The 16301-nt window shown below is 41.6% G+C and overlaps 1 protein-coding gene across 1 annotated transcript; it reads left to right on the top strand.

The window, feature by feature from the left end:
- The first annotated feature begins 5328 nt into the window (after positions 1-5328).
- Positions 5329-15149, top strand: capn12 (calpain 12). Its single transcript, XM_068745396.1, has 21 exons — positions 5329-5565; positions 6264-6333; positions 6884-7002; positions 8704-8837; positions 8993-9164; positions 9249-9332; positions 9479-9564; positions 9662-9739; positions 10434-10615; positions 10695-10973; positions 11171-11240; positions 11802-11924; positions 12484-12532; positions 12597-12668; positions 12756-12801; positions 13109-13170; positions 13412-13480; positions 13578-13656; positions 13769-13885; positions 14575-14627; positions 14704-15149. The coding sequence occupies exons 1-21, from the start codon at positions 5365-5367 to the stop codon at positions 14728-14730; spliced, it is 2172 nt and encodes a 723-aa protein (XP_068601497.1). The 5' UTR covers positions 5329-5364; the 3' UTR covers positions 14731-15149.
- The last annotated feature ends 1152 nt before the right edge of the window (positions 15150-16301 follow it).

Below are 16301 nucleotides of genomic sequence, written 5' to 3'. Positions count from 1 at the left end.
TTGGGAGTTATCAGGCAAACCACAAGACTCCCTCACTGCTCTTTAGCCTCCAAACAGTTCCCACATTTCCCACCTTGTCTTGCCCTTCCCTCTTCCCGCAGTGACCGCAGAGAGAAACCCGAACCCTGGAATTACACCCACATCGTCCTCGCCTTCCCTTCACCCTCCCGCCCTAACAGTGAGAGGGGACGCCGTCCTCGGCAACGGTCCGTCGATCCAGTGCCTCTGCTTTCAATTCAAACACCTTTGAATGGTAAGAGGAGGAAAACACTTTGTTCAGTGAGGACAAACTCTGCAGAAGGTGTCAGTTCAGTGCGAGGAAGTTCTGAGGCAGGTTAATTTTAAAACAAAAGGGAGGAAGTTCACTGATTTCTCTTTTTTTTTTCACAGTGTGAGACAGAAGGTTGCATTAAACCGCCTATAATGGAAATAAATGTCCAAGCGAGCCTCAACGAGAGCTCCCAAAGGCCACTCGCCGGCCCACGTCAATGAGATGGTGTCGTAAAGGATTGCCTGAACATCCATTCATGCGCACCAACCCAGAAACGCTGTTAATAGGGTTAGGGTTGAATAAAGTCATTAGTTGCTATTAATAATATCAATAAATAAGGGGTTCAGAGGACACAAAAAAAAACAAGCATTTTATAACCGTCTGGTGAAAAGAGTTTATTTTAATAAAATAAAATGTTAGTAGAATGACTAATTTTAGTATGAGACATTAATACAGCATGATTGTTGTTGTCTTTCCTGGTCTGCAGTGCAGTTATATCATGTCTTTCAGAGTTCAGTGAATCTGGTGTCTCTGGATTTACATTTAACAATGCAAGTATACCAATAGTGACAGTGACAAAATGTGCACGTTTAAGGGATTTGGTCAACAAAATAGAGAAAAGGAAAAAACAATTTATAAATAACCAAAAATTTATTTTTTTGTGATCTAGAATGGTGTTCAGATTTCAAGACACTCCACCAACGCCACTTTCACTAAAAGAACAGTGAGCAATCAGGACATTGTTTCCCGGCTATGTAAACATAATAAATAAATAAACCCTGTAATAGTTTATTTATCAGAGGTGTGTCACCCATGATGGAAAAACAACAACAACAATTATCATGCATTTGAAAGTATTTTCCACATGAAAATGAATTAATTGTGTTTGCTGATTGACTGTTGCGTTCTAGTCTGTCTAGTTTTGCCTCTGCAGGTTTTCTAAGGCGTGGTTTCATTTGATCCGTTTGCATCCGAGGTGGGATCCTGACCTGGTTTGCTGACTAGCTAATCCTCACAACAGCTGCTTGTCCATCATATCGTGTTTGCTGGTGAATGTCTGTGCACACCCATACCTCGCTGTTAATGCACGGTGGCTTCTAAAGTGAGCCACACATCTCAGCATAAAGAAGAAGAAAGCGATGAGAGAACCAAACAGCTGCCCTCTGGAACACTCTGTTCCTCCAATGTCTGTTCCTCTCTTTGTCTTTCATAAACACTCATGTTTACCCTGTACTTGGGGCACCTGGTGACCCTCCTTGTGAACACACACACATTCAGGTCAGTTTGTTCAGTTTCTTGTACCTCTCAGAAATGTCTGTAAATTCTGGTAAAAGGGGATTTGACCATACACTTGCGCGGGTCACGCCACATCCTCCCCCGCCTCCAGGGGTTGGAGGTGTTGTCGGGTTCGTGTGCACAGTCAGAACAGGAGGCAGAGTTCAGTCCTGTGACAGGTGAAAATGCTTTAATGTGTTTGCTGCCTGCAGGCCTGAGGGCAGGCGAACTGGAACTTCCAACCGTCTCGAGTCCTCACAAGCAAATAATGGCGGCCGGCAGCCCGATTCGAAGCCTTTACATTTGACTTATCTTTTCTCGTTGCCTTTGCATCATTCAGTTCATTGGGTCCTTGTAAGACAGAGTCCTTGTCCTCGTAAAAGATGCCAAGGTACATTCAAACAGGTGCCTAAACATAATAAGGGAAGATGAGAACTTAGCTAATATTACAGTTTATAACTTAAGGAAAAATGAAATATTAGCAGCAAGCTATCTTCATCAAAGCGTAGATTAAATTATGATGTTTGAGTTCCATTATTGAATGCTATTTCATAATAATGAAACATTTATAACGCTATAATCTGCTTATTCCATAATAGTGTTTCACGTTTTATGTTGCAGTTTATTTCACATTTGTATGGAATATCTTGCATCTCTGTAATGCAAGTTCTTAAATGTTCTTAAATGAACCGACTGGACTAACAGCACAATACTTACACAGAATTTAGATTCTGTAAAAATATAAGACATTCGTCCGTCCGTCCACGCTTCTATTTTCTTGTAGACGAGGCGACCTCATTCATCTTGCCGCCAGCAGCTTTATCCTCCTTGCGGGTCATGGGTGTTGCTGAAGTCTATCCCAGCTGACAAGAGGCCAGGTACACCCTGGAGGAGTCGCCAGTTGATCGCAGAACCCACGCAGACATGGGTAGAACGTACAAACTCTGTACGGAAAGGTAGAATGGAACCTGGGACCCTATAGCTGTGAGACCACAGCGCTACCCAGTGTGCCACCGTGCAGCCTAATGGCATTTCCTGTTGATAAATAAGAAAATAAAGTGCAATAGCCTCTACCTCAGTATCAACGAGCTTCAAGAAGATTTTCCCAAAACATTCAGGGACTCGGACGAAAGTGAAAGACATAAGGACGAATTAATTTTATTTGTGGCAAAGCTATGGACAAAGCTATTTTATTATTCATCTAAGGTACATGTTGGTGATTTCTCAGATGTGTATGAGCGATCCGGCAGAAAGCGAGCAGGACAAAGCCGGTTAACTAGCGAGAAGAGCGACGGGGGCCCATGGGGCTTCTGGTACCAGGGTCGTGGGATTAGAGCGGGTCATGAAGGTGTGGGAGTGTCTGCTCAGGCCTCTGACCTTTTGTCACCGAGGCGTCCTATAATCCTGTTCTCAAAGAACATACAGACATAATGGGGAGCCCATGAATGGGATTGAATGGCGACCATTAGGTGGATCTGTGTTGCCATTCTTCTTGTTTGTTGAGTCCCGGTCAGTCTCACGTTTTCTGTGTACTCAGGCGTGTGATGAAGTAACTGTGAGTGGGCACTGCAGGACGACAGCGTATTGAAGAAGGATATCTACCTAAATTTAATGAACGGCTTGGCATCAGAGGGGGGGGACGGGGGTAATTGGATGTCCACTTTAGATTATTATTTCATGACCAGAGTTCACAAATGGGCTGCACAGGAGGGGGCCAGATCACCATCCTCCTGAACAGTTTCTGTGTGCTACAGGTCTCACAGCAACAACAGTCCTAATGAATAATGCATCGCCTAAATTCTGTAAACATGCCAAATAAGTCTTGTGCAATTTGATGTGTTTTATTAGTTGCTGCTTTCATTAGGATGTATCAGAAAGACTCAGAAAACAAAGTTCCCAAACTTGGCACGCCCCCCTGCTACTCAGACATGGCCACCACAGACTCAGTTGATTTTCTGTTATTCTCAATTTTGTCCAAAGCTGTTTGTGCAATCACCAAACTACAGTTATGTGGCTTATGTATATACACATTTTATGCATTTCGTTTGGTTTTAATATGAAACATTTTCTAACCTGATTCAGCAAAACCCACATCATTTACTTCCCTGATATTTATGTTCATTGCAAACAGACACATGTATCCAGTTAGCTACTTAAATTAGCTTGAGATGTATTTGAAAGCTAATATTTAATGTCATAATCATTTAGTGATATTTTTGTTTTTAAATTTGTGTTATTAAGAGATTAGCTGAAAACAACAATGCACAAAAACATAACTCAGGGAAATATCTTTTTTTTTTTTTTTATTGAATCGAATACTCTTTATTTGAACATGGTTAAAACCAAGAATAGACAACATAAAAAAATATAAAATCAAACGCTATATACATAACAATTGCTAGTTAAACAATTAAAAATAGTTTATATATTACAATTAAAACTTGGGAAGTTATGAAAGCCGTTCTGAAGGTTCAGTAGATCATTTAGTGCCTTACAGCAGGACTTTCAGTTTGTCGGGTTGTAAACTGTGAGTCATTCATGGAGTCTCACCTTCTGATAAGTTACAGCATATCTCTTAAACTAAAGGTTTCCTCTTAGTAATGACCTAAAATGAAATTAGGAAGTATTTCTAAGTGATAAACCTAGAATTAACTTGAGCTTTTATCAACGCTTCCAGAATACAATAGAAACAACATGCACACTGTAAATAAAGTAAAAAAAAAAAAAGATGCAAGTCTTTGCAGGTTCAGCTGTATTTCTGTGTCTGAATATCCTACCATCATGGTTTCAGTTAAAGTCTGGACTTCTTAAAAAGGCCAACCTTTGCATCTATATTCATAGCTATCTGGCAAATTAACATTTTAACATCTTTTCTTTAATGCTGAAATTATGTTTGTTTGGGGGGGGGGGGCTATTTACCGAAACCAAAATGCTATAACCATTAACTCTTCAGATTTATATTTTATTTTAGAGTAAATAGAAACCGAAACAATAAACGGCAGATGAATTATGAATTAATAATTTTGCGTTTGCTTCAATCAGAGGTGATTTAAAGCGACAAAATAACAGCGACCCGGACAGCCTGACGTTGTCCTCGCGTTTACTGTCGTTTGAGGTCAGAATGAATTAAAGTCTGATCCTTTTGGTGGAATGTACTGACACCTAGCGTCAGAAAGACGAGTCTGTCCTCTGAGACAATTTCATCATAGAGGAAACAGATTTAATATTAAATTGATGGAAACTTTGTTGATACATTTTTATACGCCTGTAATTTCCAGACGACCTCGATAAGAACAAAACATGCAAATAATAATAATAATAATAATAATATTATTAATAATAATAAAAGGCAGCATCTTTTAGAACTTCTGGTATACTGATGATGATTAGTTTATTTGATGATTAGTTTATTTTGGTTGTCAGATTAAGACAAAAATACAACTTTATATTACAACCAAAAAATGAATAGGCAGAAGCAATGCTTATTGTAGCCTATCCTATTATACATAAAATATTTTAGATCAGCTTTGCATATCCTGATAGGATAATGGCGGGGCTCCCAGTTAGTCAAGTTGAAACCAGCTTTTTGCCTCCTCTTCCCAGACGAACGGTAAAGGGATCAAAGCGGATGCTGCCACGGTGTCATTAATCCGACTCCAACACTCCACGGCCCCCAGCGCTCCACATACCTCTGCGGGGTTTGTCAGAGCTGGGGAGGCGCTCCGAGACCCTCTCCTGCTGAGGTGGGTGTGGGCTTTAACCCCATTCAAGCGCCGACATCATCTTGTGAACTGTTTGGAGAGTTTCACTGTGGAACCATGGCAACTGACAAGGAGGCACCTCTGGGTTCTATTGAGAACCCGATCAAGTTTATGGATCAGGACTTCAAGACTCTCCTGGAAAAGTGTCTGAAGAGCGGACAGCTGTTTGCTGACCCGGTGTTTCCGGCTGATCAGGAGTCCATCGGCATGCCAGAAGATCCGGATCCAAACAAAGCGATCAAGTGGCAGAGACCCAAGGTAGAACCTCGTTCCAATTGTGTCCACGCGTCTTTAAAATAACAGAAACTCACGCCGTCTTTTAGTTAAATTCAAATATGCTGTCAGCATTTGGAGCATACCATTCTCTCAGTTCAGCGCGCATGAAGTTTAATATAAGGCAAGGCTGTCTGTGCATGTGTTATAACTTGTTTGTTACTTGTACTGCCTGCTGGCATTGCTTTTCACTTTGCTTGGCTGGGGCTAAGGGCTGTGGGAGTAAATTCTGGTGTCAGTATCTTCAGGAGAAGAAGAGAAAGGAAATAACAAATAAAATTTAAACTATCAAGTAATCAGAAGGTATACAGCATGTTGAGAATATAAAGTCACGTCTCAAATGAAAGGTTCTGTTGCATTCAGGTTGCAGCCTGAATCCAGGATTATAAACGGATATAATCCTGAACAAAATGTGACAACCGCTTAAAGACAGTATAGTGTGTATTATTGCAGTTGTCAGTGTAGCAGATGCAGGGAAATAGAAACAAATACTCTTCCTATTTTATGAAGTCCGAGTACCGGTAACAAAGTAAACCAGTAATCAGCCTGTTCATATCAGATGAGAAGGAGCCTGAACTATTTTAACAGACTAACCTTGTTTAAAACGTTTTTAACGTTATTTATAGTCTTAATGTTGACAACCCACACTGGCGTTATGGCGTTAACACGTTTTACTCATGTAGGAAATAAGTGAGAATGCTGCATTTGTGACGGGCACAACCGGAACCACAGATATCTGCCAAGGCCAGCTGGGTGAGTCCATCAGAAAAACACGTCTACACTAAAATCCTGTGTCTTCTTCCCGCTGCTCATCGACCCTCCTCAAGGGAAATGTGTTTAAACTATCTGGTGTTACCGCATAACCTGCAGGGATCCAGCTCCAAATCTGCGGAGGCCATATTCCACCAACGTCCACATGTTCTCTTGCTGTTGTTCAGTCTGCCTCTTACTTAGTCTTCTCCACAATAGAAAGCTCCTTCCTGCTCTGGAATTTCTTTGTTGATGGTTTGATTCAACTTCCTCCTCCCTGTTTTTTTCTTCTTTTTTTTTTCTCTGTGTCTGTTTTAAGTTGTTTAAACTATGTTCCGGGATTTGTTTTCCAAATTTTAGGCTGATCATCACCAAACAGATGCTTTCTGTGTGTGTGTGTGTGTGTGTGTGTGTGTGAGAGAGAGAGAGAGAGAGAGTCCCCTCTGGGCTTGTATAAAGGATGCTTTTTATAAAAATCATTCACTCCAAAGCCCAGAGAGTCTTTCTAAATGTGACAGGTAAGCGCTTCATATGTTTTTCTTCTGTTTGTCAGGTAACTGTTGGCTGCTGGCGGCCCTGTCCTGTCTGACCATGCACCCTAAACTCTTTGTGAAGGTGGTTCCTCTCGCCCAAAGCCTGTCTGAGTCTTACGCAGGGATCTTCCACTTCAGGGTAAGCATCTCTATAGACTAGATTAAGAATTCAGATTCCGATTAAAAAATCCGAATTTCTTTCCTACTGACCTGCAAAAGAAATGTACAGGAAAAACAAACTTAGACTTTGCCCTACTGTCACCAGAACAGCGATACACATCACCCGTTGTCTGTATGGTTAGACCTAAATGTTTGCAAAGAAGGAGGTGAAGCGCGTAAGCAGAGAGAAGCGCGTAAGCAGAGAGAAGCGCGTAAGCAGAGAGAAGCGCGTAAGCAGAGAGAAGCGCAGCAGAGATGATGCAGATTGTTTGTTAAGGCAGAAGTCTTTGCCCCAAAAGCTCAAGATTTATCATTTTAGCTTTGTGCGTTCAGAATCAAAGTTACTGCAGAGGAGAGCTTGTAATTTATCAAAAACATTTTACGGTTCCATGCTCCAATATCAATCAATGTTAAATTCAATAAGCCGCACAAGAAGCCTGGGCTCAGCTAGCATTGAAGGAAGTGTGAATATAATTCACACAGAGGGGAAAGAGGCAAGTATCCCGACGTGTTCATTGACATTTATTAAGAAAGTAACTTTATCTCCGCCTGAACTATGATGCTCAGTCAATGTCAGCAGCCCGCCAGATATAAGACGTCTTGTGTGAGTTTTAAATACTCTATTTAACACCTCAGAGCAGTAGGAGCATAAATGATTACAGTTTTATTACACAACATATACTTTACATTCACACACTTTACCCGATCAAACCAGCATCGACTCACTCGGGAGCCGTCGTTGCATGTTGGTGCCCCCCCCCCCCCCAACATGAGCAGAGACCAACATAAAACATCTTTATCACCTCATTGGAAGCGATATTTCTATTTTAAAGAGTTCATCATTTCCACCTCATGACATGCACCAAACAATAAAACAACAATTATTATTATTTCTTTTACAGCTTTTGCTCAGAGATTGTTTTCCCCCAGAGCTCTGAGCCATTAGAGACTGTTAGGGAGAATGTGGCATGACTGAACAAGTAGGACTGGAAAATAATTTAGCCCTGTCAAAGTGATGGGAGAGCAGTCTGGACATGCAGGTAGCAACTACCCCTGGGAAACACACAGACAAAGACACACACACACACACACACACACACACTTGCAGTTATGAAAGGCCAGTACAGGCCTGCTCTTGGCCACGTCCCCATGGCAATGACTTTGGAGGTTGCTTTCCCCTTAACAGACCTCTGGGTTTGAATATTTCCTTCTATGCTGAAGGAAATAGGAGATGAAGGAGAAAGGCTACACGTAGAGGAGGAAGAGAAGGAGAAAGGGAAGATGGAGTAGTCCTATACGAGTGTCCATGTTAGCGTGCTACACAACAACCAGTCTGCATCAACAATCCCGATGGGATGCAACACATTCCCATTAAAACCACTTTCATTTCCCGGGATTCAGTTATTCAGAAAACCTGTCCAGGAGACATAACATAAAGATTATGCGACAAAAATAATTATCAGTGATAAATAGTCTTTGATATGATACCATATCTAAATTAGGGTGTAGAAATAAAGCCAACAAGTTCCGACTTAAAAATCTCGGTTTGTTTCTGCTGCCCCATCTGTTGTTAAATCAGGCCATCTGTAGGCCCTTTCATCCCTTTGTTTCCTGATCTATTGGATCTGTTTCTGCCCTATTCTCTCCATCTCTCTCTCTCTCTCTCTCCATCCCTGTGCAGTTCTGGCAGTATGGTGAGTGGGTGGAGGTGGTTGTGGACGACAAGCTTCCAGTGCGACAGGGCCGTCTGCTCTTCAGCTACTCTCACACCCGCCACGAATTCTGGAGCGCCTTGGTGGAGAAGGCCTACGCCAAGTCAGTTACCACGACCAGCATATGTTTCTGGGTTACGATGTCTGTGACCACCCACTCACTCGCTCTCTGTGTATCAGAGACTACATTACGTTTCGGTGAGAGGAAGATCAAAAAATATACAGCTTGCCTGAGAATTTCTCACCTCTTGCATGTAGGCTAGTTGGATCCTACGGAAGCCTGAAGGGGGGCAACATATCAGAGGGGATGGAGGATTTCACAGGAGGCATCGCCTACTCGACGGAGGTCTCGTCTCGTACCCCCGGAGTCCTATGGAGGTCTCTCACAGCCGCCCTGTCTCGAGGCAGCCTGCTCAGCTGCTTCATCCAGGTACAGACGCACCTGAAAACGTTCACACAGAACAGTCGGATTCTCATTTACAAGCACTCTTGGTTCTGGCACTTCTCGTCACAGGCCAGCAGCTACAGTGAGGTTGGAAAAGTGACAGGGGACGGGCTGATTAAGGGCCACGCCTACGCCATCACTGACACTGAGAAGGCCAGTATCTCACAGGGACAGCATCTTCATCATTGAGCTGTTTTCTCTTGTGTGTCTTATCTGAATGATGGCTCTGTTCTCATTTCAATAGTTTTTAGAAACTGCTCTTGTCTTTTATGTTTCTTTATTCTCTCTTTATGTTTCAGGTGACAAAAGCATCAGAGGAGATTTTGCTGCTGAGGTTGAGGAACCCCTGGGGTTTTGTTGAATATCGTGGACCCTGGAGTGACAAGTGAGGAAAAAAAACACGCCTGCATGTTCAATGAATATATTTTCAGTTTACGCTGAAATTACAGGACCTGAAACCTTCTCTTTGTTTGCGACTGCAGGAGTAGAGAGTGGACTGATGTGGACAAAGCACAGATGGAAAGGATTGAGTTGAAGAAGAAAGAAGACGGAGATTTCTGGTACGTGGGGTTAAAAGACTTCCTCCTTCCACGGACCGGTTTAATGCCGGGAAATATTTCCACTGACCGTGTCGTAATTTAATTAAAAAAGAGGAATGCAAATCAAACCACTAAAACCTTATATTATGCATTTGTAATAACTATTAAAGATTAGTACACATATATATACTCACCATAACACACACATTTGTTGAAGTTACGATCTCAATAATTATTTCTGTCCTTTTTTCTTTCAAAACATTCCAAAAGCTTGTCTTTTAATCCAGGGTTCTTGGTCTCTACGTGTCAAATCCCTTTTTAAAGCTTCATTGTCTCGTTTATAAGCTCGTCACCACATATTATGCAGAGCGGACTTGGTGCATGAGTCACCTGCAGACAAACCCGTATCTTAACTATGACTTTTCTTGAAGGCCGTAGACTCCTCTTCTGGCTTTCCACTTTGCAAAGAAACTCTCCAAATGTGGGTTTTTTTTATTATTATATATTTATTTACTAATTTTCACTATTTTTCAGGTTTATTTTTTATTTTTTGCATTCATTTATTTTTTAATTCAATTATTAAAGTTTGTCAGCTTTTCTTTTAATATATATATATATATATATCATCATACATTTGCAGTGCCAATGTGCACAACAAACATCCCAGCTAATTCCAGCTGCAGTTAATGACACTCCAGCACCACTTCCCTGCTAGGATCAGTGCTGAGGCTCTCTCCAGCCTGTTTGACATCGTGGAGCTCTGCAGTGTCAATCCTGACACTCTGGTAGAAGTCAGCGCGCCGTCCTCTCCGGCCAGCCAGGCTGCATGGACCATCAGCGAGCATGAAGGCGTCTGGGTGGCGGGGAGCTCTGCTGGCGGTAGCCGCAGATTCCACAGTATGTCTGTCGCCTCACACTCACCCACCCGAGGGTTCATTTCAGGGATGATCAGACCTCTTCTTTGTTTTGTCCTCAGAGTCATTCTGGCAGAATCCTCAGTTTCAGTTGATTCTCACCGAGCAGGACCAGTCAGATGATGAGGATGATGAAGATGATGATGAGGAGGAGGAGGAGGATGATGATGATGATGATGAGGGGATGACTCCAGAAGAGGAGAAGAGAAAAGATAAGCAGAGTCAGAAAGCTAAAAAGTGCACAGTTCTTGTGGAGCTCCTGCAGAAAGATAGAAGGAAAAATAATAAAGTGAACTTCCGCTACATTGCCTTCCACGTCTACAAGGTCACGCCTCCTCAACGTTACTCTCAGCTTCCGTGTTGATTTATTTATTAGTTTATTCTGTTTACAAATAACCTTCTTCCTGTGTTTTCACAGGTTCCTCCCGAGGTGAGTATCTCACAGTCATACAATAAAAGCAGCGAAGCAACTTTTAGAAACATTCTGTATATCTGCTTAAATTAACGCATGATCGATGCCACATTCAGTTTCAGGGAGTGTGTTTGAGCCGCAACTTCTTCATGACAAATCGTCCTGTGGGTCGCTCTGGGAAATATAAGGCTCAGAGGTAAAAGACGATAACAACTTTGTTATTATTAGTAATTATTACACAATCTGTCCACGAAAGCAAGATATTTGGTGCTGATGCTTTCTCAGTACCTGTAGGGTCTGTAAAACATCTAGATTTATCCCAATTTATAAAATGTATTTAAATGTTTTAACCTCAAAAACTTCTGCAATACAATTCAAATGATAAATATCCAACTAAATACAAAGTTATAAGAAGAGACTAAGTGTCTAATTCCCAGAAGTCTTGAAAATCTATGACAAATTTGCTCAAATCATGTGGAGACAAAACAATTTGGTTTTCCATCTTCTGAGGAATTGTGAATATTAATTATAGTTTTAACAATTGGCTGGGGGTCCCAAAAGAGAAAATACAACAAACAATCAGATAAACAGGAGATGAACACACAAACACATCCAACGGTCAGCTTCATCACAAAACACAGAAGCCTCGTCTGTATGCGTTATATGTAAAATATGCAGAGACCATCACTGGACTGGATTTTTATTTGCTCACTTTTCATTTGGTTAATAATTTGGGGTCATTAACTTTGTCCCACAGAGGTGTGTGGAGGAAGATGCATCTGGACCCGGGTAACTACATCATCGTGGCGTCCACCTACAGACCCAACCAGCCGGGAGAATTCTTCATTCGCATTTTCTCCAAGACTGGAAATAGTCTGGGGTAAGATTGAAGCGTATAAAAGTATTAAAGGAAACAAGAAAACTTGCTTGAATTTCTCTCTCTCTTTAATATTTTTCTCTGATTTCAAAAAGGAAGAAAATCACCACTATTTTTTTTATTTTTTTTTCTGACTTCAGCCTCAGACTCTTTCCTTAATAGTCAGTCTTTAATCCGAGCAATAATGATGGCTGTTTTATATTTTTTTATTTAGCTGTGAATTTCTTTTCTTTCATAAATCCATCTATATTCTCTGACATCTCACTTTAAATAGATTTCTCAATGAATATAATTCTTAATTTATTCTCAGAATTTTACCATCAAAAAGTCTTTAGTTGAAGAATAAAAGAAGTTAGAAGTTGGTTTTTTCTTCAGATTTTCAGATTTAAAAGTCAGACTTCTGGGAATAAAGTCAGAACTCTGACTATAGTCTGAAAATTCTCACTCATCAGGGTAACATTTTTTTTTTAAATTTCTCTTAGGATTTCAAAAACGTACCTGATTTATATCTGCGTTAACTTCACAGCAGCACTGATAGTCATTTGTGGTCTTTATGTTCCAGGACGCAGGATTTTAGCTGCTCTTCTGGCTTCCTCCAGGTGAGTTCATCAGTCTCGTCTCAAGCTAGCAGCAGGTAGCCAGGACACCACTGTATGTTATGTTTGTGCCAAACAGGTAATGGCAGCACCAGTCTCAGCAGAGAATAAAATACGGGTTCAGAAGACTTTTGATGATGACGCTGGCCCAGTAAGAATTCTTCCTCACCTGATAAATGTGTAAATTCAGCTCATGTGGTTAATCAACCTGAACCCATTGCTTCTACCCCCCCGACAGGATGACAGACTGAATGCCAAGGAGCTCGTGATGCTGTTTAATTCCGGTTCTATGTTTTCATCTTTTCAAAGCTTCACCACAAATGAACTCTGAGTGTGCAGTACTCTTAGTGGCCGTTAGGTGGGAGCAAAGTAGCAACACAGCCCTTCAGAAGCTTTGGTGAGGTCACAAAGTTCTCCAGTCTAGACAGCCTCAGCTGCACTGACATAGAGTGTGATGAGATGGGCGAAAGTAATGAAAGTGTCTAAACTCTGACCTCACCTTCACCGTTTCCCAGCTTAGTTTAAATTAAGATCCTTCATTTATTTTCTTGCATTAATCTAATCTAAGCTTTTCTTCACCTAAAACAACAGCTCTTGTTAAAGATTACCATCTGCCACTGGAGACATGCAGACAGCTCATCTTTGGAGAGGATGTATCCTTTTGTCCTCACTATATTCTTTATTATTACAGCCTTTGTTTTGGTGTTTATCATACTTTAGATGCATCTGGTCAGTGAAGCTCACAAGACCAGCTTTCAAAAGCTGGCGTCGTCAAAGAAAAGCTTTGATACGTGATGTTTTCACCTCAGGTATCAGACAGGTGCTTTCTGAAGAAGACCTCTGGTTGTGCCATTATCTTTCGCTTTGTCAAAGTATCCTCAACTCATCTGACAGACTGAAGGGCGCTCCAGCCTCAGCCGTAAACAAGCAGAAACCCTGCTGTCCAGACTGCACAGTCTCCAGGTACTGTGCGTGTGTGTGTGTGTGTGTGAGAGAGAGAGAGAGAGAAAGAGAAAAACAAACAAGTAGAGATGGGTTATAATTATAATTTATTTTTCAGTCTGTCTTTTTCCAGTTTGATGAGGACTCTTCAGGGACGATGAGCCCGTTTGAACTTAGTATTGCACTGCAAGCTGTTGGTATACATGCATTCAAGCATGAACACACACACACACACACACACGCATCACACACACGCACCACACGCACGCCAATGCACCATTATTCTGCATCTGCTTTTCTATTTCCCAGGAATGCAATGTGACATCAAGATAGTTGAGCTGCTGTCTGCGCGGTTTGCATCGGGGGAGCTTCACATGCCCTTCCATGGCTTTGTGTCATGTGTCACCAGGCTGCGCAAGCTCTTTGGTAACGCACAGATACACGTATCAATCATCATCAATGTGTCACAACGTTACATGTCAGGAAACCAATCTCAAAATAAATGATCGTACTCACGCCATTCGTCAGCTGTCATTAATCGGATGTTTCTAATGCATTTTTTTTGTTGCATTTTTAACCAATCTGCACCAATCGTGCCATTATCATACCAAAATTGGTTTATTATCATACATACATGGCCCAATTTATTTATTAATTTGTAATAATAAAGATTTTCTGTTTCAATCTGAAATGCTGACTTTGCACTTTTTCTATTAATGTGGTCTTTCAACAATTAGCTTATAATTGCATATTGTTTTACATTGTACAAATCATCCCAATGTTTTTTGAGCAGTAAATATAAATCAGCAAAACAAGCCTTGCACACAAACATCCACATAATGGTGACACTCACACGGGTATTGGCAACAATTAGGAAAGCGGTATTCATTTCAAGTGGAATACTTGTACTAAATTACATTTCAGTGTGGACATTTCCACACTTTTTTAAAAGTATTTAATTTATTACATCAACAGGTTGAATTCAAAAACAAGTGCAATCAATATTTGTGCTGCCACTAAATCCCAGCCCACTTGCCCAGTTTGAAAACGACCACTAACATTAACGCAGGAGCTCCTGAATGCTCAGCAGTCATTTCCTGAATTCTTCTCCTCAGCCTTGTATGAATCAGAGAGCAGTCCGGAGGTGAAAGACAAGGGGATCAACTCTGTGAGTATCTGGAATTAGAATGCTTAGTTGTTCAAACAGACCCGAGCAGGTTTCTGACATGTTTCTGCTCTCACAGTGGCTCCATCGGTTCCTGACGGTGTGAAGGTCTCCACAGTCAGCAGAATTTTAACCCACACAAAGTGTTTTACATCTTACTGTGTCGGTTTACGCTTTGCTCTGCCATCGATGTATTCTTGGGCTACTGCACATTTCTGAGTGTAGCCTTAAGCCTTAGCAGGTTCAGCTTTGTTGACATATAGTAGAGGAAAATAGTAAATGAGTATTTGAATATTTGGATGTAGTTTAAAGCTTTCTTCTACTTATCATTGCGTCAAGGTTATACAGACTAATTGATTGATCCTAGAAACCCAGGAGGAAATAATCAGCAGTTTGTGAGTTACCAACGAAAACCTGATTTTCCAGATCTATTTTACATCTAGACCTACGTCTATATTTGCACTGCTAATAAAAAACATGAGAGCTCATACCTTACATACTGTTATATTACTTCACATTGTAATAAACGTTATTTGAAATTGGCATTCTTTCCTTTTTTAACAGGAAAATTCCTCCAAAACCTAAAAAAAAACATATTATGACCCATTTTGCTCAAATTACTGATCTTATTCTAAAGCAGCTCTTTTGAATGAACTTATCTATCTACCCATGAACACACGTACGCACACACACACGCACACACACACACACACACAGAGTCAGAGGGAGTACTGGCTGCCCCACAGAGTGTGTAAGGTTGATGTCTCAGCAACGCTACACGCACCATCTCTATTCTTATCAAACTGACGCCACGGACAGCGTCAACACACAATCGCCCCCTCCTGCACTATACTGCCTCCCTTCCTCCATCCATCCTGTACTGCCCCCCCCCCCCCCCCCTCCTGGTTTCTCAAGTGTCTGTCTGAGTCTCACAATCTGTATCCTCCTCCTCCCTCGTACACGTTTACTACACGCAGGTGCTTGTACACGTACGCACACACACACACACACACATCTGAGGCAAATGTCCTTTCTGGACGTGTTGCTATTAATAGCACCTCTTCCTGTTCATCGTTAGGTGAGCGCACGCAGGTTGTCCTCAGCAACCATCCAGCTACGTTGTGATAGAGAGCCTGGCCTCTCCATCAACTCCAGCTGCTTTATTAATTCATTTTTATTTCCCCAGGCCCTCGCTTCCTCTTGTTTGTCTGTGTTGATATCCGTTGGAACTGTGCTTTTAGCAAAAGTCTTGTAGAATCCAGGCCTCTCAGGACGGTACAGACGAGGAGAGTCTAAAGCCTCGCTATCCCTGTGCTAAGTGTCACTGTGAGCTCAATGCTAATGTCAGCATTGCTAACTTGCACAGACTGCTCTCAATGTGGAAGTTTACAATGTACATTTAATTGCATTTAATGGAAGGCTGGGTTTGTTAGCGGAGGAGCTGATCTCAGGGTCACGTGAATTGAGGCAGCCTTGAGAACCTGGTGACGCTCCAGCTGGAGGAAGCCATGGAGTGGAACAAGAAGCTCTTTTGGGCCAGGCTGGCCGGCGAGAGGCAACCAAGAGTCAGCATGTGCTGTTGCTGCTGGAGTCATGGAAGTGTGTCTGTGGAGAATGACTTTCAACTGGGCTCAAGAAAGTTCTGGAAAACTTCCTGATGACACAGGAAGGGAAAGC

The sequence above is a fragment of the Brachionichthys hirsutus genome, chromosome 11 (genome assembly GCF_040956055.1).
Source record: "Brachionichthys hirsutus isolate HB-005 chromosome 11, CSIRO-AGI_Bhir_v1, whole genome shotgun sequence".
In the NCBI taxonomy this organism is placed as follows: Eukaryota; Metazoa; Chordata; class Actinopteri; order Lophiiformes; family Brachionichthyidae; genus Brachionichthys; species Brachionichthys hirsutus.
The sequence above is the reverse complement of the archived record's forward strand: the minus strand, read 5'-3'. Positions and strand labels throughout refer to the sequence as shown.